The sequence below is a fragment of the Vombatus ursinus genome, unplaced genomic scaffold (genome assembly GCF_900497805.2).
Source record: "Vombatus ursinus unplaced genomic scaffold, bare-nosed wombat genome assembly UNPS02014797.1, whole genome shotgun sequence".
Taxonomy (NCBI): domain Eukaryota; kingdom Metazoa; phylum Chordata; class Mammalia; order Diprotodontia; family Vombatidae; genus Vombatus; species Vombatus ursinus.
The window spans coordinates 9,710,222-9,733,618 of record NW_020954575.1 but is presented as its reverse complement, the minus strand read 5'-3'; the positions used below and the strand labels follow the sequence as shown (position 1 = coordinate 9,733,618).

Sequence of the window (23,397 nt, the reverse complement as noted above, 5' to 3'; positions counted from 1 at the left end):
GTCAGTATCTCTCCAACCTCTAATTAAAAAGGAAAGGTGCCTGAAATTACACTGCCCGAACACTGAGCAAGATAATGGGCTCCATCCATGCAGTCCCATCCCTGAAAGTGGCATCTGTCACTGTCTTTGCAGAAATTGAATTGTTATTTCTGGTGAAAGGCAGGCCTCAGGCAATGGGATGAGCCTCACTGTCATTGCTGTCCCCAGAATGTCCAGAGTCATGTATTCGTCATTATATGTTCTCATCAAGCCACATTTCCATTATGCATCTATTAATACTGCGTAGAAGAATCGGCTTGCTTTGACTTCCAAGGCAAGCAGGGAAACACTTTATGGACTTGATGATAATGTTTATAATGTAGAAGCTCCTATTATATATCATTAATGAAAGTGCATGGTTATTTTTGCCCATACTCCCTGAATTTTTTTTTAACTTTCTCTACAAATAAAGAGTTGCTGTTCTCTTAAGTTTAATGAAAACTGTAGGATAGCCTGAAGATACTGTAATGAAATTATCTGATTTATCTGACTTTCCCACACCCAACTTCTTATCTTCCCTGTGAAAAACCTTAAATCTGCAGACTGCTACACATTTAAGGTAACCTACTAGTATCATTCATTCCACCTTAGTTAAAAGTTTGTATACTCTACCTCTGAGTTATATAATGTGACTAAATTGTTTTCAAAATAATATTCATTTATGAAAAAAAAATTAAGATCTGCCAAGTATGGATAGTAATACATTTAGGTTGCCAGCCTGATGGAAGATTTTGATATATATGAATTTGGGCGACTGCCACAATAGATTCCTAGCCATTCCATGGCGACAAAGTACTCAATAGCTCAGATAATTACTTCTAAAATTAAATTAAGTACACAACTGATTTTTCAATAAACAAGTAAAGTGAGCGGCACCTATGCACAGAGCAATGTGTTGCATATGGAGAGGAAGGCAAAGTTTATTTAAGACAGATTCTGCCCTCATGGAGCTTCCATTCAAGGCAGAGGTTTTGACACATATCTGATACCAGATAATATATGATTCGCTCTTTAGGGAAACACAAGGCTTAGCGACGTTTGAGGGGGAAGGGCATTACCAACACAGGGACAAAAAGGGCTTTATCAAAAAGATGTCATTTGTATAGGCTTATAAAGAATGGGTAAGTATGTAGTGAAAGAGAGGATATATTAGCTGTAGACATCGGGAATATGATAAGCAAATAGAGAGAAGTGAGGCAGCACAAGATGTGTTTGAGGGACAGAGAATTGCTCAGTTATCTGGAAAGTAGAATGTGTGGGGAGCAAAAACATGAAATAAGCCTGGGAGGATGGGGGCAGTATCAGATTATGAAGGGCTTTAAATGCCAAACATAGGAATTTAAACTTTTATTAGCAGGCAGGAAGGAACCACTGGAGGTTTTTGATCAAAGGAGTGGCTTGACCAGGTCTTTGCTTATAGATTAACCTGACAAAGGAATAGAGGATGGATTGGAGTAAGGAGAGAGGCTCCTTCTTCAGAGGCTATTGTAGTGGTACAAGAGGATGTTTATTAGGTTCTATACCAACATGGTGGCAGTGGAAATAAAAAGGAAGGGAAACACGAAAGGGATGTTAAGGGGGTGGAATGGGGAAGGATTGGCGAGAGAGGAGTCAAACCCAACTTCAAGGTTAAGAACATGAAAGAGAGGGTAAGTAGGAACACAGCAGTCAGAAAGAGTCAAATTAGGAGGAAAAAGGAAGAAACACAATTCTATTTGGGGGCGTATTGACTTTGAAATGCTGATGGACAGTCTCATAAAAATGGTCTATGGGCAATTTGGCATGCAGCCCTGGAGCTCAGAAGAGAGATGAGGGCTGGAGATAGAGATTTGGAAGCCTCTTCCAACTATATAGAAATTACAGTGCAAGCTATGGGATTGGAAGAGATTATATGGGGGATAAAGGTTAGGGGACCAAAGCCATCCAATAGAAGCAAAGGACCAGTAAAGGAAACAGAGGGAAAAGAATTAAAGAGGTAGGAGATGAACCAGATTTCTGAAGCCAATAATAGGATTTTAGGTCCAGAGCTAGGAGGTGCTTCAGAGATCATCTAGCCCAACCCCCTTATTTTCCAGATGAGGAAATTGAGGCCTAGAGAAGTTAAATGTCTTAGCTCAGGTTACCTAAGTAGTTAACATCAGAAGCAGAATTTAAGCCTAGGTCTTCTGGAGAAGAAAGAATCCAGTAGGAAGGGCAGTCATTAGTGTCAAATGCTACAGAGAAGAAGAAAGCCATTGGATTTGGTGATTAGGCTGATAATGGAACATTGGCGGGGACAAGAAGGCAGATGGCAAGAAGATGAGAGAGTGGGTAGTGAAGAAATAAAGACTCTAAGTGTTGGCAACTCTTTCAGGAAGTTTAGCTGTGAGAGGAGAAAGATGGATTGGAAGGGTCAGTAGAAGGCTTATTTAGGATGAAAGAGATCTGAACACACTAATAGCTCAATTGGGAGGGGTGGAGGGGAAGCTATTGAAAAGGGAGTAATGAACACTCCTAAAAGAGAGGGAATAATTGCTGGAACTAAGTCCTGGAGAAGGTGGGAGAGAATCAAATCAGCAGGGCAAGTAAATGGATCAGTCTTCATGAAGAATAGAAATACTGTGACAGGGAAAAAAAAAGACTGAGTGATGACCAGGAGGAAACAAGAGGGCATGATTAAAAGACTACAGTGGGGAAAAGCATGAAATTTGGAACTCATTTATTACCCTGATTTAGGGCTGATAAGTCTATTTAATTTCTCTAGACCTCAGTTTCCTCCTCTGTAAAATGAGGGTGTTGGACTAAATAAAACCAAAGATGCTTTCCAGTTCTTAAAGCCTGTGATCTTGCAATCAAATAAAATAATAGGTTTGTTCTGTGTAGCTGGTACTTTGTAAAAGAGGAATTTAAGTTAAATACTAAAATTTCTGATGTTCCAACTTTGTCTTGCAATTGTTGCCTCTCCTGCCTGCTATCTAACCTAACCAGAAAGCAGAGAAAATGCTGTTTGTGGATAGGAAGTAACTAATCTACCTTTTCCTTTTCTTGAAGTCTCAGCAATTTTGTTGCACTTTAATAGAGTCTGTCAAGAGCTCTGCTTTGAAGGCCTAATTTATTCTTCGGTCTTGATCCATTTTTGATTAGCTAGAAAGTGTCCACTGTTACACTAATAAGGTTTAAGGGAACCTTCATGGGCTAACAGGGAAGCCAGTCATCCTCACTAAACAACCATGCTGATGTTTGCAGAGTCTGGGTCAACTGTTGCATTTGTCTAAGAATTCCAGAGAAGTAAATTTAATAATTAAAAAGAAGATGGGACTCCATCTCCATTTAATAATTTAAAAAGAGGGGACTGAAATAAGAAAGCAAAGACTTGGGGGAAAGGATAATGAGTATGTTTAATAGCTTTCCTTAAAGCCAATAACTGTAAAGTATCCTGAATATGATCAGAACATAAATCTCCATCTATGATCCAGGTGTTGTTAAAAACTTGTAGTTTGGATTTCAGAGCTGAAATCATCTATTTTGTAATTGAAGTTAATTCAAAACATAGATATTGGGGTTTTTTATTGTTTTTGTTGTTTTGTTTTTTGTTTTTTTTAGAGAGAGTCTTCCAGTCTCTCCCAAACTAGAAATGTTACCGTTAGATCTCAATACAGGAGCTTTGACCTGCTCTATTTACAACCTGGGCAAGTTCTCCCTCCTTAGACAGCCTGGGGCATCATCCTCTTCCCCCACTCCCAGAGGCTCACCCTATTGGTGCTTATTGTGGACACCCATTCAGCTTTAGCCCCACTACAGCTCAGAATTCTTAAGCTTAAGTGATGTACCAGCCTCTGCCTCCCTAGTATCTGGGATTTCAGAAATGTACCACCACTCCCTCCCATCCATATTGGTCCTTTTAAAACTGTATTACAGTATGGCCATGTGTTGATCTGATGTTGATGTGAATACTTCTATGTGCATGTATTCCCAGAATTTTAAGTTAAAATCACTGGCCAGAATCAGCAGCCAACCCTGAGCCCCAGACCAGTAAAGGGCCCAGTAATGCCAGCACTGTGAGCAGAAAGGCTGTGCATAGCCTCTTGAGCCTGAGACAGCTTGCTCTGAATTTTCTATAAATATCTATGAAGGGGTGGAAGAATATGAAGTACTGCCTGAGAAATCATCATTTAAAAGAAGCAAGCCAGCTGGCTTGGGTTCCATGTGATATAGCGAAGCCCACTTAAATGAATAAAACATCCATATCCAAATATCTCTCCTCTGACAGGTAGAACTTAAGCATGGCACATATTTCTTTGCACTTTGTGCAGAAGGAAAGGCAGTATTGGGTGAAATATTTTGGAACCTCATTGCCTTCTTGGATTTATATTTTTATTTCACTAGACATTTAGGACTCATTTGCCTCCCTGGCACCTTACCTGCTCACAGCATTTATCAAGATGTATTGTCTGGTACTGATGCTATCACTCTCACATCTCCCTAGCCTGTTTCAAGAATCTGTCCTGCTACTGCACAGGGGCACTGACCTTTATTTCTTCTTCTTAAATAAACCCTCACCCAACTCTCTTCATCACCAGTCTTTTCCGATATCAGTGGGAATGAGAAAATCAGTATCAGAGCCTCTCTCTGCATCCCTCAAGGGAGATTCATTGCTCCCCATGTATGTCGCTTAGATTGGATTTGGTGATTTCATGTTTCTTAAATAATGGCTTAAAATCGTTCACAGTTCAAGAAAAATCATCTCGTCCTTGGGGATTGTATGCCTTCCTCTAAATCCCAATTCTATAAGAAGACAACATGATATTATAAAAATGACTTTGCCCTCACCCATGCTTTTCTAGAGCAGCTACTTAAAATAGCCATCTATGTATTATGCGAGGCAGCTGTGGTTTTGGACATTGAGACCTGGCCTTGGAGCCAAGACCCGGGTTCAAGGCCTTCCTCTTAAACATTGCCAGCTCTGTGATGCCAGGCAAGTCACAACGTCTCAGTGCCTTAGGCAGTAATCTGAGGCTACAAGTTGTACAAAAGGTGCCAGCCTACATTGGTAGAGGCAGTTTGCGCACCATAGTTCCCTATTATGATTAGGCCACAGTCCGTATCTATCTGTCAATCAATCTATCTTTACATATGTGTTACATATAGGCATATATAATATCTGGATATGTAAATGTAAAAGTAAATTATGCATGCATTGTCTACATGTGCACAATTACGTCTTAATTATATACATAAATACAATCTGTCCAGCTAATTGTTCTATCCAACAGTTAGAGCTTCCTGTTCTTTAATAGCTAGGATTTACATAGTGCTTTAAGCTTTGCAAAGCACTCTAAAAAAATAGTATCTCATTTGATCCTAACAAACAAACACCCTTAGAGGTAGATGATATTTTTATAGATGTGGCAACTGAGGCAGACAGAGGTTAAGTAACTTGCCCAAGGTCACACAGCTAGTTACCAAGGGTTTTAGTTGAACTCAGGTCTTCTAGACAGCAGATTCAGCACTCTGGTCAACTGCCTCTTAATGATTTTCTCTTACCAGCAAGACCATCACATCCCCATCCCACCCTTGTTACTTCATTACCCATGTGACCTTGGACAAAGATTCCTCACCCTAAGCCTCAGTGTCCTCACCTATAAAATCAAAGGATCGGTCTAAATGAAGGGGTCTTAACTTAGGGTTGTGAACTTGTGTTTTTTTTTCCATAAATATTTTGAAATATTTATTTTGATATAATTGGTTCCCTTTGTATTCCTATGCATTTTATTTTATGCATTGAAAAACATTCTGAGAAGGGATCCTTACACTTCACCAGAATTCCACAGAGATCTATGACACAAAGAAGTTAAGAACCTCTGCTCTAAATACTCTTTAAAGTCCTTTCCGTCTCTAACTCTCCCAGTCCTGTGACCCTGTACCTCAGTAGATTAGATTTCTGAAGCTTGTAGATTTTTTTAACTTGTAGAAACTTGTAGTTTTTTTCTTTAAAAGAAGAAAAACCTAAGTCAAAAAGGTTTTTGTTTTGTTTTGTTGTATTTTTGTTAATGATAGATCACATTCCATACGTTCACTTATTCTGGTAAGATACACATTATATGATACATGTTGAAGATAAAATTTGACCAGAAAACCTTCAGATTTTGATGGTGCCATACAAATTGCCAATTAGAATTTTGCTAAATTTTTAGCTAAACAGACCCTCCAGTATGAACTATTCATTCTGTTATGTTGATGATTGCTGATATTTATGGATAAGTTTAAGGCTTTTAAGACACTTTCTGAATATTATTCCATTGGATCTCCATTGCCAACCCCAAGGGTGCTTCAGGCATTATTATATCCATTTTCCAAATGAGGAAACTAAGGCTCAGATTAAATAACTTGACCATGGTTGTATAACTACCATTCTAGGCAAAATGGGGATCAGTATTTGTCCTTCAGATTCTAAGCCCAGGACTATTTCATGAGTTCCAACAATTGAGCCCAGTATTTGTTCATTCTTCCTAAATTAGGCAGGACATAAGACAATGTGTTCAGCAGTGAAGATAGAAAGACTGAAAAAAATTGAATAGTGACCACCATCAAGAAGGTGACATTCTACTGGGGGTGAAGGAAAGGGAATACAACATGCTTAAAGATAAATAAATTCAATGTTTTTGTTGTTAGGTCGTTTCAGTCATGTCCAACTCTTCATGATCCCGTTTGGGGTTTTCTTGGCAAAGATAAGTGTCTGAGGCCAGATTTGGACTCAGGAAAATGAGTTTGCTTGACTTCAGACTCGGCATTCCTACTGTGCCACCTAATCACCTGGAGCAGGTGGGTTTGCACAGTGGATAGAGCACTGGGCTTAGAATCAGGAAGATTCCTTATCTATAAAATGGATTAGAGAAGCAAATGATAAACCACTCCAGTATCTTTGCCAAGAAAACCCCAAATGGTGTCACAAAGAGTTGGACATGACTGAAACAACTGAACAACACAAGATTGTTGTAAAGATCAAATGAGATCATGTTTGTAAAACACTAAGCATGGTGCTTACCACATATTAAGCTCTATATAAATGCTAGCTACTACTATTAGTGCTGCTGCTGCTGCTGCTGCTACTACCTCAAGCTAGTCATTTTCCCCATTCATTTATCTCATCTACTATTTTATGACAGACACACTGTGTTATATAGTGGGAGATTACTAAATTTGAAAGCTGAAGACTGGGGTTCAAATCCTGGCTCTTCCCTGTTAGACTCTGAGCTCCTTGAGAGCTCGGACTGTTTTTTGCCTTTCTTTTATCCCTCGAATTTAACACAGTACCTAGCTCATAGTAGGTACTTAATAAATGCTTATTGACTTGCTAATTTATTACTAAATGTCAGTGTAGCCCTGGGCAAGTCATTTGACCTATCTTGAGGATTTCAGTTTCCTCACCTGTAAAATGAGAGAATTAAACTCAGTAAACATTTATTAAGCACCTAGCCTAGCATTGTGATGAGCACTGGGAATACAAAGAAAGGCAAAAAGCAGTCCCTGCTCTCAAGAAGCTCACAGTCTACTGGAGGAGACACCAGGCAAACATCTGTGTATAAACAGATTATATATATATAGATATATAGATATAGATATATATATAAGACTAGATAACTTCTCAAGTCTCTTTCAGCTTTAAATCTATGATCTTGTGAGATGGAAGGATCATTAAAATGAAGCTCTGCAGTTCTCCATTAAAGTTGACAAAATAATATACATTTGCAAACAAATAAATATATGTGTATATGTATACATATACGTAGTATTATACAAATAATGGCATTCCCAATGGAAAATATGATATATATAAAGAGCCTCATTTATAGTTGAAAGAGACTGTGAGAATAAGCTTCTGCAGAACCAGAAATTATTTATCTTTATAACCCCTTTTTTGTCTCTTTAACAGAGGTTGTCCTAAATTTTGATTTTGAAAGAAAGCATTTTGCATGCTGGGAAGTACAAACCATAAGGAGAGTAATTATAATGGCATTTAAATAATTCACTTGCATTTCTTTGCCAATAAAATAAAATGCGCTCTCCTCCTGTGTTTGGGTAAGCTATAAAATTTGTCTTACAATTTGCTAATATTATAAAGGAAAAAGAAAACACTGACCTCTTTGCAGATCAAGTGTCACTGACAGCTGACATGGCAATCATTCAGAGAAAGGAAGTTTAAAGCTATGTAGGTTTTCAGATACATCTCTGAACCACAGCTGATTACTCCCGAAATGAGGTCATATGGATTTCTCCACACAGGAACAATGGAGGGAAGGGGGGAGGGAGGAGGGTAGTATATGTTCAAGTCAGAGACTTTCATATTTTATAGGATGCCTCGTTTCTTTTTAGGGCTCTAAATTTTTTACACTAAGTGGTAACATTTTGCTTTATGAGCCATGGAGGCTTTATTAATTAAGTAGGGTCAAAGGGACTGACTTGAACTCTCTCTTTTCAGCTGACCTACCAAACATACAAATCAAAGAGGATATATTTCTAATACTAGAATGTTCTCTAGACCAGTAAATCTGGCATTATCTTATCACATTGATTATGTCAAAGCTCTTCAGCCATAATACTTTCGTAGAACTGAAATGTGATAGCAGAATCCTATACAATAGGGGTTGGTTTGCCCACCCATCCACCCACTCAAATAATCAGTGCTTCAATGTGCATAACCATCTAGTAGGTGAAGAACTTTCATGCATAAATTTCAAACTTTTCCTCAGATTTCTCTTTATACTTTCCCTGGACTTCTCCTGTTTATTTCCCCCTTTTGCATTACAGTCATCTGTGTACAGGTCTCTCCAATTAGATTGTAAGTTCCTTAAGAAAAGAGTATGCATGCTACCAGTATGTGCAGCCCCAGGGTCCAGCACAGTAAAGTCCTAATACTCCCTCCAAAAGGCCCTCTGTTATCATAGGAAAAAAACCCTGGGTTTGAAGTTAGAAAACTTGGGTTTGAATCCTGGCTCTACCCATTCATTAGCCCTTAGACAAGTGACTTCTCTGAACAGATGTTTTCTCATCTGTGAAGTCAGATTCTTTAGAACCCTTCATCCATGTACTTTTTCTCCTTAGCAGAGACTTTGTGTTTGACATTTTGAAAAATAATCAATTTGAGTGAACAGAAAATTGAAGGTTATTACATTTCAGACATAACAATATTCTTCAAAAGTCTACAATTGCAAACAGGCAACTTCACTCACCCCTCAGCTAAAGTAGTTCTTTCTTCTTCATCTTCCACATTGCCCAGGGTTTTATTTTATTTTGTTAATCTCCTTTAAACTAACCAGGGAACATTGTGGAGGGGGGAGGGGGGAGAAAGGGAATGAAACTAATTCAAACTACAAGTGTTCTTTTGGAATACTTTTTTTTAGTCTGTTAATAAAAATTAAAGTATCTAAAACAAAACTTTTAAATAAGAAAAGCCATGTCATTCAACTTGTTTACTTTTTCATTTTAAATGCTCACCTTGAACAAGACATATCTCCTTTTTTCACTATGTGGGTATCTGAGATCTCTTATGTTAAACATAGATGGCACAGTGTCTAAGAGCTCTGGGTTTGGAGTCAGGAAGACCTGAGTTCAAAACCCGTCTCAGATACCACTCTGGGCAAGTCACTTACCCTCTCTCAGCCTCAGTTTCCTCCCCTCTAAAATAGGGATAAAAATGGTACCTACATCACAGAGTTGTTGTGAGACTCAGAGATAACCTACGTCTAGTGGTTTGCAAACTTTACGAGCACTATATAAATGCTAGCTACGATCAAATGAATTGATACGTGGAGAGCTTTAAAAACCTATATAAGTGTTAGCTATTATACTTGTCAACATTTAAAAAAAAAAAAGGCAGCTTTCTGAGAAGCACCTGGTCCTCCAGGCCTCCTGTGGCCATTCCTTGAGACTTGAACTTGTTTTTTTGAAGGCTATAACCTAACCTCAACTATTTTGTTGTTATGTGCAGTACTGTTTGTATAAAAAATAGAAAAAAAAAAAAGAAAAGAGAAAAGGCATAAATCTTTATTGCAGATTTATTTTCATTGTAAACTTGAGACATTGTGATTCGCTGAAATAATTTTTCTACTGTCCAATACGTACCTTTTCTTCATGCTGGTATTTTTTCAATAGTAATGTAGACTTTGTACTGAGATAAAAATTTTCATTGTTATTTTTAGAAAGATTTTTTTGCTAAGAAAAAAATTAAACATATTTACATATTTTTCATTTAAAAAAAAAATTTATTAAAAAAAGGGGCAGCTTTCCTGTTTCTCATAGGGCTTGATAAGAAAGGTTAACCTGTTCAGACCTCAAGGGCTAAAGTATCATTAGTTTCCCTAAAAAAGTTAATTTCTCATTAAAACAGTTTCAAAAGATATTAGCAACATGGATAACAATCAATAAAATTATAATTCACTGTGTCACAATAAGAAAAATGTTAGAATTCCTCCCTATAAAGACATTCTGCCCATTCAAGTTGTCCCTTAACACCTGGGCAGCTTTGACTAGATCACCCACTATGAAAGTATTGATGGCATTCCTCCCCACAAGTTTCTCTCCCATTATTTCCTTAAAAACAGAGAAATAGATCATAAATTCAGAAAAGAACATACACTTAGCTCTCATATTGAAGACCAGCACATAGATTCAGGCAATCGTAAGCAAAGAATTTGGGATATGGCCTCAAGGAGTAAACTACTTTTCTGCATCCGGTTTTAGAACTGGTTAAAAGAGCTTTATCTTTTACATTTCAGACATAACAATATTCTTCAAAAGTCTACAATTGCAAACAGGCAACTTCACTCACCCCTCAGCCTAAAGTAGTTCTTTCTTCTTCATCTTCCATGTTGCCCAGGGTTTTATTTTATTTTGTTAATCTCCTTTAAACTAACCAGGGAACATTGTGGAGGGGGGAGGGGGGAGAAAGGGAATGAAACTAATTCAAACTACAAGTGTTCTTTTGGAATACTTTTTTTTAATCTGTTAATAATCAATCAGTCCAAGGTTCTTAATTCTTAGCTTCACTAACTTCATTGAGTGACAACTTTTAGAAATTAGATCTTTGAGTAGGATTATATTTTTAGAGCCCTATATGACAGATTTTAGGAGGCACTTCCAAATGGTTTGCTGCTTCTCTTCACTATTGGTCAAATCTGTTACCATCTTCCAAGGATTTATAAGGCAGGAATGAGGTCCTTTAGGCTGTAACCTTGGGAATCCATTCCCACACTCTTATTTCTCCCTGGCTTTCCTCCTCTTTAGTAAATCATATTCTGTAATACACCCAGCCAACCATTTAGAATGGGGGGAAAACACTATAGTATGGAGAATCTCAGTGTGATGTAGAAGAAAGAGAGGGTAAAGGGTGGCATCATTATCTTCATCATCAGCATTGATAGCATTTAAATGAGCTGCAGTCTGGTCATTCTTCCTAACTTCATCTTCATAAATGTTGTTTCCACCACCTTATATATAGTGCATCAGATTCTGAGATAGGAGTCTGAATGTGGTATTTTTCCTATCCTTGTTCAAAGATAGATACATAGATAGACCACTGGATCTGGAGTTAGAAAGACCTGAATTCAAATTCAGCATCAGACACTTACTAGCTATGTGACTGGACAAGTTATTTAGCCTCTGTCTGCCTTAGTTTCCTCACCTATAAAATTGACATAATATCACCTAAGTCTCAGGATTGTGAGGATCAAAAAGGGTGACATTTGTAAACTGCTTTGCAAATCTTAAAGTGCTATATAAATACCTGCTGATGGCGCCGCTACTGTCACCATTGTTGCTGTTGCTATTGTAGTTGTTGTTGTTGTTGTTGTTCTTCTTCTTCTTTTCCTCCTCCTCCTCCATCTTCTTCACTCCTCCTCCTACTCTTCCCTCTTCCTCTTCTTTTTCTTCTCCTCCTTCTCTTTCTCCTCCTTCTTCTCCTTCCCCTCCTCCTCTTCTATCCTACATGGGGGTTTATCACAGGTTTTCTCTATATTTGGTTTCCCTTCCTTTGATTTTCTATTTTGTAAGGTAGTAACTACACATAATTTTCTACCATTATCTTCTGAAATGTTTTCTAAGTGTTGCTTTTATTCACTTGGCATTGCCCTTGCCTGCCATGTCTAACACTTGACAAGATCAGGTGTTTGCTGGCCAAATTGGTTTCTATGCCCTTTGGTCCACCTTGTTGTAGCAACTGTTTTACACTGATTAAACTTCTTTAGAAAATTATAATTGTGTCTTTACTTTTGTCTGTTTCTCATTTTTTCGAGAGTCATTGGCCTTTTTAGTAAGTCAGACTGGAAGTGTTATTACATACAGGGTCATTTCATCTTCATATTTTCTTCCAATTTGTTGTTAATTTTTTCCCCTAATTGTTACATACAGACAGCTAATTTGGAAATAACTTTCCTGTTAATAACAAGTCATTTCCTGTTTCTTAAGCTATAGTTGTTGTTTTCTTTTTAAATCTCATTGTTCACTATGCAAATCTAGCACCTTCCAACTCATTTTTGAAGAGTATTTCTGGTATGTGTGCCTAAAACTTCCTGTTCGTCTCCAAATCTTCAGACTCTTTAATTTTTACAAAGTTACATGCCATCTTTTCCAACATGTTTCTTCCTTTTCAACCTTTCTTCCCACCTTCATGATGAAGTACCAAGTATCCGGGCATATGTTGACTTTGGAGGATACCGGCAAGTTCTTCATAGAATTTCTCTACTTCAGCAAATGATAGGTCCTAATTGACAGTTACCTTCTTTTTATTTATGCTTATTGTGAGCACCCTACAATGTGACATTCAATTACAGACCTAGAGTGTGAAGGAGCTTCAAAGGTCATCTAGTTCAACCCCCACATTTAATAGATGAAGAAACCGGTGCCAGGGAACTTAAATCACTTGACTAAGATCACACAGGTGGTAGCCATCAAAGGCAGGTTTGGAAATCAGATCTTCCAACTCCAGTCAGTGTTTTTCTCTCCCACTCCCACCTCCTTTCATGCTACATCCCAATTCCATTAAATGCAAGTCAACAAGTATTTATTAAGCACCAGTTGATAAAATCATCACATGTCCAAATTCCCTTTACCCTCAAAAACCTCACTGAGAGCCTTGGTTTTCTCATCTGTAAAATGGGGATGATAACATCTGTTACTGCCTGCCTTAAGGAGCTGTTTTGAGGAAAGTCTTTCATAAAACTTAAAGCAAAAATAGAAATGTCATTATTACAAGGAGAATGGCATGAGGTATCTAACTATATATCCTTGCTCTCTGAAGTGGCACAAAGAGCAAGAAAAAAAATGTAACTTTTTCTACAGAACTTAAAATGTCAGATTTGCTGGAAAAACAAAATCTTTGTACTAAAAAGGTATGGCCTTGGTAAATTTTAAGAAGCATTAGATTAACTGGTGTCTAACAAAGAGAAGGTGTTAGGGCACAGAGATATTGCTATGCTATTTGATATCTTTTTTTTTTTCTTTTCAAGTATCTTATGGACTTTAATTTCACATCACAATGGCTTCCCAAAGACTCCCTCCTACCCTTCTTAACCAATTTCTTTTTATTATTAAAGATTTGGAGCATTCTTTCATGTGGTTGTTGTAGCTTCCATTTCTTCAGCTGAGAATTACCTGTTCATATCCACTGACCATTTATCTATTAAGGAATACTTTAGTTCTTATATTTCTGTCAATTCTCTATAAATCTTTGATTTAAGAGCTTTTCCAGAAATAAATGCTGCAAAGATTTTTTCCCCACTTGTCTACTTGTAATTTCAACTGCATCATGTTTGTACAAAAGTTTTTCAATTTCATGTAGTCAAAGTACTACAGCTTATTTTCTAAGATCATCTCTATATATCATTTAGTTTAGAATTCTCCCCCTTCTCATAGTTGTGCAAGGAACCACCTTCCATTCTCCTCTAATTTATTTATTATTTATATGTATTTATTGTAATGTATTTATTTATATCTAATTTATTTATTATTTATTGCTATGTAGTCACATTATTATGTGACTTTTTATATTTAGGTCATATATCCATTTGGAGCTTTTGGTTTCTGTGCAAGATGTACTGATTTCTGCCCAAGTGCTTCCTACTTTGCCCAGAAGCTTTTGTCATCCTTACCCCAACACCTGGTATCCTTGGTTTTAAAAAATCCAAGATAATTAATGATATTAAATTGTTCTTTGTTCTTTCTTGCCTAGTCTGCAATACCAAAGAGTTTTCATAGATACTACCTCCTAGCATAATTTGAGGATCTGGCAATGTTAAGTCCCCTTCACTCTGAATTAAAAAATTATTCTATTTGACATTCTTTAATTCCACTAGATAAATTTTATCATTTTTGTTTTCTCTGATACATTTGCAAGTAAGGAATGTCACTTGGAAATCCTTTCAAAGGGAGGCCACAATGGAGAATCAACTTCACTTTTAACAGCATGTCTATGAATAGTTAAGACCATTATCTGGAAAATTCTTATTGTTTTCTCTTTATCTCTTCAGTCATGTGACACAGACCACATCATGGATCCACCCTGTGACGAGTGCACTGAACTTGTCCTGCTTGGAGGAGAGTGAAGAAGATTGCCCCAGAGACCCTCCCAACCAAAAGAGCTGATAGTTTATTGTAGAGAATAGAGCCACAGGATGGAGTGACATCATTTTCAAGACAGCTTGAGCTAGTGAAACTGACATCTAATATGCAATGGGAACAAACCATATGCCACGTGCAGAAGTTGTGAAATAGGGGATAATGAATTTATCCTGTTTGTTCAAACCAAACATCCCATGTGTTTCCCATGCACATTTCGTATTCAGTTCATTTCAACAATTACCTATAGGATAATCCACTGGTGATATGCTAATCATTTTTTAGAAATAATAATCTATTCAGATTTTTCTAAATGGCAAGGAATTCAGTCTTTGCAAAAATTGTATGAGTAATTATTTCTTCCTTTGGAAATAAGCTGTATAACTGAAAATTATTTTTATTTAAATCTCTTATTGGAAAAGCATATGAATGTTTTCACATTTTCATTGAAACACTATTTGATAATACATCAATTCTTTAAATTTATGTCTCATTGTAATTTGTAATTCAGCTTGCTTCGGTTGCCCTCCAGAAGTGAGGAAGCATTTGAAATGTCCATCTGAAAATGCTCAGGAGTTCACAAAACAACATTCCATAAAGGAATGCTATTACAGAAGCTAGTTTCATAACTATACCCCCAGTGACTTAAGATAGTAGAGGGTGTGTGTATATACATATATATATATATATGTATATATATATATATATGTCACTCATGCTCTCTGCATAATTTACTCCTTTCTTGAAGCATCGTTTTCATTCATTCATTCAACAGTAGGCACCTTTTCCTTCTACTTCCCCTTTCTTCCATTTCCCTACTAGGCCGAGGAAATTTTCGTGAAAGTTGTAACACCTGAGGGCAAGGCTTCCCACTGAAACTGAATATTTAGTCAGGCAAAAATAATCAAATGAAACAGTAGTCCCTGCTCTCAAGGAGCTCAGAGTCTAATGAGGGAGACAACATGCAAACAACTATGAACAAATAAGATATATACAGGATGAATTGGAGATACTCTACAGAGGGAAGGAGTCATTAAGTCATGAGGGGTAGCAGTAAGAAGTAAATAAAGAAGGATTCTGTATGGTTTTAGTATTAGGTGTATTTCAGTTTTTGCCTAATTCTTTGAAAATTGTGCTACTCTCGTGTATATTCAATGGGATTTTCTTGGCAAAGATACTGGGGTGGTTTTCCTTTTCCAGCTTATTTTATAGGTGAGGAAACTGAGGCAAAGAGGTAAGCAGTGACTTGCTTGAGCTCTCCCCCAAACCCCTCCAAATAACTATAAAAATGGCTCTAAACTAATTCTAAGCAGCAGAACCCACAAAAAGACAGAGTGAAACAAATTTCCAGCCAAAGACAGACTGGATGGTTGATCAGAAAGGTATATTGTGCCGGGCTAGGAGAGGAGCGCAGTTCGGCGTGGGCACGCAGGCCACAGCAAACCTGGAGCACTCCTCAGAGGACTGAATCTTGAACAGCTGTGGTGATTTCCAGACTTCTCAACCCACGAATGCCAAAGACAACTTAGAAGGTCAGTGGGAAAAGTGTGACTGCGGTGGTGAGAGAGGAGTGCAGGGTCTCAACCCCATTCCCCGGGGCAGCAGCTGCTTTCTGAGCTTTCGGGCCACAGGCTGAGGGGGGTTCGAGTGGCTGATCAGAGGAGGATTGCAGGGATCTCTCTGCTGGTGCAGGATTCTCTTGCTTTGCTCGTGCTTGGATTTGGATCTGGATCACAGTTCTGGATGGCGGTCCTGGGCAAGGAGGAGCACTGGTGTGGTGGAGCTCATAGTGGCTGTGGAGAGGAAACCCTCCTCACAATTCCAAGACAGAAAAAAGTGCTCATAGACCAGGCCAGGAAAGCAGTAAACACCTCGCCCTTGATCATACCACCTTGGAAGAACTGAAAATTTACAGGTCCCTAGAAGTATCTCTGAAAACAGCTGCACACAACCCCTGAAGCTTGGAACAGTACATTCTCCACACTGGAAACAGACTCCTACCTTAACAAAAAGTCTATAATTCAAGTAATTGACTGAGATCATGAGCAAGCAGGGCAAGAAGAGTCAAACTATATTATCTTACTGTGATGACAAAGAAGATCAAAACATACAACCAGAAGAAGACAACGAAAACAAAGCTCCTACATCCAAAGCCTCCAAGAAAAATATGAATTGGTCCCAGGCCATGGAAGAGCTCAAAAAGGATTTTGAGAACCAAGTAAGAGAAGTAGAGGAAAAACTGAGAGTTATGCTAAAGGAGACCCAAAAAAATACTGAAGAAAATAACACCTTAAAAAATAGCCTAACCCAAATGGCAAAAGAGGTCCAAAAAAGCCAATGAGGAGAAGAATGCCCTAAAAAGCGAAATTGGCCAAATGGAAAAGGAAGTCCAAAAGCTTACTGAAGAAAATACTTCCTTAAAAATTAGAATAGAGAAATTGGAAACTAGGGACAGTTTGAGAAATCAAGGTACTGTAACATAATCCAAAGGAATGAAAAAATAGAAGAGAATGTGAAATATCTCATTGGAAAAACAACTGACCTAGAAAATAGATCCAGGAGAGAGAACTTAAAAATTATTGGACTATCTGAAAGCCATGATCAAAAAAAGAGCCTAGACATCTTCTTTCAAGAAACTACCAAGGAAAACTGCCCTGATATTTTAGAACCAGAGGGCAAAATAGAAATTGAAAGAATCCACTGATCACCTCCTGAAAGAGATCCCCAAAGGAAAACTCCTAGGAATGTTGTAGCCAAATTCCAGAATTCCCGGGTCAAGGAGAAGATATTGCAAGCAGTCAGAAGGAAACAATTCAAGTACTGTGGAAACACAATCAGGATAACACAAGATTTAGCAGCTTCTACATTAAGGGTCCGGAGGGCCTGGAGTATGATATTCCGGAGGGCAAAAGAGTTAGGACTACAACCTAGAATCACCTACCCAGCAAAACTGAGTATAATCTTTCAGGGTGAAAAATGATCATTCAATGAAATAGGGGGCTTTCAAGCATTCCTGTGGAAAAGACCAGAGCTGAATAGAAAATTTGACCTTGAAATACAAGACTCAAGTGAAACATGGAAGAGGTAAACAGGAAAGAGAAATCATAAAAGACTTATTAAGGTTGAACTGTTTACATTCCTGCAGGGAAAGATGATATTTGTAACTCATGAGTCCTTTGTCAGTATTAGGGTAGTGGGAGGGGAAAAAAATTATATGTATGTATAGATAGATAGATAGAGGGCACAGGATGAGTTGAAGATGAAGGGGTGATATCTGGAAAATAAAATTAAGGGGTGAGAGAGGATTATACTGGGAGAAGAGGAAAGGGAGAAGTAGAATGAGGTAAATTACCTCATATGAAACAGAGAAGAAAAGGCTTTTACAGTGGAGGGGAAATGGGAGAAGGTGAGAGGCAATGAGTGAATCTTATTCTCATAGGATTTGGTTTAAGGAGGGAATAACATACACAATGGGGTATGGAAATCTATCTTACCCTACAGGAAAATAAGGGGGGAAGGGGACAATAGAGCAGGGGATTGATAGAGGGGAGGGCAGATTAGGGAAGGGGATAATCAAAAGCAAACACTTCTGAGGAGGGACAGGGTCAAAACAGAGAATAGAATAAATGGGGCGTAGGATAGGATGAAGGGAAATACACTTAGTTTTTCATAACAGGACTACTATGGAAGTGTTTTGCATGACTGCACATCTATAACCTGTACTGAGATGCTTGCCTTTTCAATGAGAGTGGGCGGGGAGGGAGGAAGGGAGAAAATTTGTAACCCAAAGTTTTAAAAACACATGTTAAAAATAAAAAAATTAAAAATTAAAAAAAAAAATGGAAAAAAAAGAGGTTTAAGTGACTTGCCTAGGGTCACCAAGCTAGTAAGTGTCCTGAGGCCAGATTTGAACTCAGGAAGATGCGTCTTCCTGACTCCCAGGCCTAGCACTCTATCCACTGTGCCACCTAGTATAGATATAAACATACATGTAGTTATAAACAGATATAGTTGTAGATACAGATGTAGTTAAAAATATAAACATGTATAGATATAGCTATAGTTATAGATGCAAATATAAATATAAATATTGATATTGCTGATTTATCGTGATCAACCTGTTGGTGATAATCAGATGCAGTAAACTGCTGGGACCATACTTAAGGCCTTTCTAGTTTGGTGGGGCCTATAGGGACTTGTACTCTGCCAGCATGGCTTTTAAGAACCTGGAATTCAGGGAGGGAGGAGCCAAGATGGCGGAGAGAAGCCAGGAAATCATCTGAGCTTTTCCCAGTTTCCCTTGGAAACAAAGTTAAATCAAGCCTCTAAAAGAATTCTGGAGTAACAGAATCCACAAAAAGACAGAGTGAAACAATTTTCCAGCCCAAGATAACTTAGAAGTACATTAGGAAAGGTCTGTCTCACTTGGGTAAAAGGGGAGCAGAGCCCCCTTACAGGCAGTGTCTGGCCAAGGCAGCGGGAGGCTCTTAACCACAGCACAGATCAGCAGCCGAGGCCCCACAGTCCCAGCTCAGCAGGCCAACTAAGAGACCCACAGTCCCAGAGCAGCAGGCAAACTGCCAGCCAAGGTACAATAGACATGACTAGGCCGGGCCATCTTAGCTCAGTGGGCAAGCTGCCATCCCCAGAGGTTCTGGAACAGAAAGCCAGTGACCAGACCCCTGGACCCCAGTGCAAGAAGCTTGGAACAGTGCCCCAGTACCCCAGGAGAAAAGGTCAACTTTTAAACATGAACAAATGAATGAAAAAAAGAGTCCTGACCATAGAAAACTACTGAGGTGACAGGGAACATCAAAACACAAACTCGGAAGAGGACAACAATATCAAAATGCCTACATGAGAAGCCTCAGCAGGGAATAAGAATTGGTCTCAAGCCCAAAAAGCCCTCTTGGAAGAGCTCAAAAAGAATTTTAAAAATCAAGTAAGAGAGGTAGAAGAAAAATTGGGAAAAGAAATGAGAGTTATACAAGAAAATTATGAAAAAAGTCAACAACTTGGAAAAGGAAGCACAAAAATTGGCTGAAGAAAACAATTCCTTAAAAAAAATAGAGATGGCAGAGTAAGAGGTGAGTCTCTCTTACTCTCCCTTAATTAACCCCTGAAAGTCCAGAAAATATAACCCCAGGAAAAACCCTGGAACAGCTGAACCAGAAGAAAGATGGGGTGCAGCAGTCCAGTAGCCCAGGTAGCTTGAGGAATTAACTGGAAAGGCCCCTCTTACCTTGGAGGAAGGGAAGCAGTACAGAACAGGAGGCATCCTGGCAAGCTAGTGGAAAACCCCACCTCAGCATACCAGGAAGAGATCCTGAAGCCCAGGTGGTAGAGCAGGCAAATACCAACACCTGGACCCCGAGTGTCTCATTGAGGGCGGGGCAACCGATGGAAACCAGCTCAGAAAACCACCAGGTGCCTTGGCATTCTACAGCAACTGGCTCTCCCAGTACCTCAGCAAAACTAAGGGAAGCAGCGCTCCAAGGGGCCCCAGGTGGAAGAGCTAAAGAAAGCAAAAGGAAGGAAAGGCCTGGGTGAGCATGAAATCTCCAGGAGTCACACTACCCGATCCTACCCCTAGAGTTCCAGTATTGCTGTTTCCAGCCCAACACCAGGTAAGCTGCCAGAATCCTACAGCCTCCAACTGCCAACATTGGATAGTGTGCCAGACTTAAAATCAGAATGACCTGGGTTCAGGTCCTACTTCTGAGATTCACTGGCTGTGTGACCATAACCTTTCAATGACCCAGAAATTCAGACTTTAAGTTATAAACAACTAAGTAACTGCTCTGCATCTCTCCATGAGTGGAGGAATTTTTTACACAAGAATTCCCCCCATAATGAAATCACTGAGCCAGAATCTTGACCCCTCTCCCCTCCCAAAGAAGGTAGTATGACATATGGTTGTCCAGGATGAACAGAAAGATACAGACAATTATCATAATTGTGAATGTGATATGTGAATGGAATGGAATGCTATTGTGCTATAAGAAATGATGAGCAGGCAGACTTCAGATAAACCTGGAAAGACTTACATGAACTGATGTTGAGTGAAGTGAGCAGAACCAGGAGAACATTGTACACAGTAACAGCCACAAAAAGTGATGACTGACTTGATAGACTTAACCCATCTCAGCAATGAGAGGATCTAAGACATCTCCAAAAGCCTCATGATGGAAAATGCTGTCCATATTCAAAGAAAAAGCTATGGAGTTTGAATGCAGATCAAAGTATACTATTTGCTATTTTTTTTCTTCTGTTGTGTTTTGTTTCCTCTTTCTGGTGGTTCCTCCTATTAGTTCTAATTCTTACTTACAACATCACTAATGTGAAAATATGTTTAATAAGAATGTATGTATAGCCTATATTAGATTGGGCGCCATCTTGGGGAGGGAGGGAGGGGGAGAAAAATTTAAAACTCAAAAGCTTATGGAAGTGATTGTTGATAAATCAAAATAAATTAATAAAAAAATGTAAAAATGTAAAAAAAGAAATAGAACTGGCCAAATGGAAAAAAAAGTCTAATGAAGAAAACAACTTCTTTAAGAGTAGAATTGGCCAAATGGAAAAGGAGGTACAAAGCTAACTGAAGAAAAAATGCATTAAAAATTAGAATTTGGCAAGTGGAAGCTAATGACTCTATAAGACATCAACAATCAGTCAAACAAAAATCAAAAGAATGAAAAAACAGGGCCTCTTCTCTAAAATATATAGAAAACTGAGTCAAATTTATAAGAATACAAGTCATTCCCCAATTGATAAATGGTCAAAGGATATGAACAGGCAGTTTTCAGATGAAGAAATTAAAGCCATCTATAGTCATGAAAAAATGCTCTAAATCACTATTGATTAGAGAAATGCGAATCAAAATAACTCTGAGGTACCACATCATACCTATCAGATTGGCCAAGATGGCAAAATAAGAAAATTATAAATGTTGGAGAAGATGTCGGAAAATTGGAATACTAATGCATTGTTGGTAGAGTTGTGAACTGATCCAACCATTCTGGAGAGCAATTTGGAACTATGTCCAAAGGGCAATCAAACTGTGCATACCCTTTGATCCAGCAATACCACTACTAGGCCTGTATCCCAAAGAGATCATGAAAAAGGGGAAAGGGAAAAACATGTACAAAAATATTTATAGCAACTCTTTGTGGTGGCCAAGAATTGGAAATTGTGGGGATGCCCATCAGTTGGGGAATGGCTGAACAAGTTGTGGTATATGAATATAATGGAATATTATTGTGCTATAAGAAGTGATGAGCAGGCAGATTTCAGAAAAACCTGGAAAGAATTACATGAACTGATGCTGAGTGAAATGAGCAGAACCAGGAGAACATTGTACACAGTAACATTGTGCAATAATCAACTATGACTGACTTAGCTCATCTCAGCAATACAGTGATCTAAGAATTCCAAAGGACTCATGATGGAAAATGCTATCTGCAACCAGAAAAAGAAATATGGAATCTGAATGAAGATTGAAGCATTCTATCTTCACTTGTGTTTTTTTTGTTTTTGTGGCTTTTACCCTTTGTTTTATCTGTTCTTTCACGACATGACAATGTGGAAATATGTTTACATGATTACACGTGTATAACCTATATCAGATTGCTTGCTATCTTGGGGAGGGGAGATGGGAAAGAGGGAAAAGAATTTTGGAACTCAAAATCTCATAAAAAATAAATGTTGAAAACTACCTTTACATGTCATTCAAAAAAATAAAATGCTATTTACCAAAAAAAAAAGAACCCAATATTCACTCCAAACCATGCTGAGGCATGTGAATGTGAATGTGAGTGGGGATATGAAGAATGTGCAAGTCTTTACAATGATAGAGATGGAAAGGATCTTTAAGATAGAGGCAGCTAACTGGCACAGTGGATAGAGCACTCAACCTGGAGTCAGGATAGACCTGAATTCAAATCCAGTCTCAGACACTTACTAGCTGAGTGAGCCTGGGCAAGTCACCTGACCTCTGACTACCTCCATTTTCTCAACAGTAAAATGTGGATAATAACATCACCTCTCTCCCACAGTTGTTGTGAGGATCAAATGAGGTATCAAATATTTGTTCTCTTCCTTCCTTTAATAGATCATCTGAGATCCTGATGTTAAGTGACTTGTCCAAGGTCACACAGTTAGTTAGCAATAAAGCCAGGAATAGAATACAGGCCTACTGATGTACAGTCCAATTTTTTTTCTATAATACCATATTGCCTTCCAGGTGTGTAGAAATCCTGTGTGTGGGTGTGTGTAGATATAATCACATGAGTACAACAAATACTGTAGCTCTCCTTTCTTATGGTTGTCGCACAGATTTCAGAATAGAGAAATCTGAGTTTTCTTATCAAATTTGTTTAACAAGCATTTGACCAAGGATAACTACTAACATTGGGAAGGACCATTCCAAGTATTCCTCTTTTCCCTGGCTGTTTCCTTTTGATGGGAAAAAGTGACCTGCACTTTCAAATTCGCTGACAAGTGTGATAAAGCTTTTCTGTTTCAATGATTGTCCATAATTGACCTGATTTAGGATTGCCGCTCCAAGAATATGTTTTATTTGGGAGTTTTCTCTATCAAAGTTCAGGAAACTGAATTTTTAATAAAGATATCAAATAGATTCTATTTGATCTAAGCAATAGTGACAGTTTGGAATTAATAATAAAGCAGAGCATCTGAATCACTGTAAGTTACAGAGTGTCTCAAGTCCTTTGTGCCTCTGTTTCCCTACTATGTAATGAGGCTAATAAT

At 38.2% G+C, this 23,397-nt stretch overlaps 1 protein-coding gene across 1 annotated transcript in view; it reads left to right on the top strand.

The window, feature by feature from the left end:
- The window catches only part of STXBP4 (syntaxin binding protein 4), a 190,790-nt gene extending 175,719 nt beyond the window's left edge, over positions 1–15,071 (top strand). Inside the window, exon 16 of the mRNA XM_027870465.1 lies at positions 14,541–15,071. Coding sequence (XP_027726266.1) covers positions 14,541–14,655 — 115 coding nt within the window. The 3' untranslated portion in view covers positions 14,656–15,071. The remainder of the gene's footprint in view (positions 1–14,540) is intronic.
- The last annotated feature ends 8,326 nt before the right edge of the window (positions 15,072–23,397 follow it).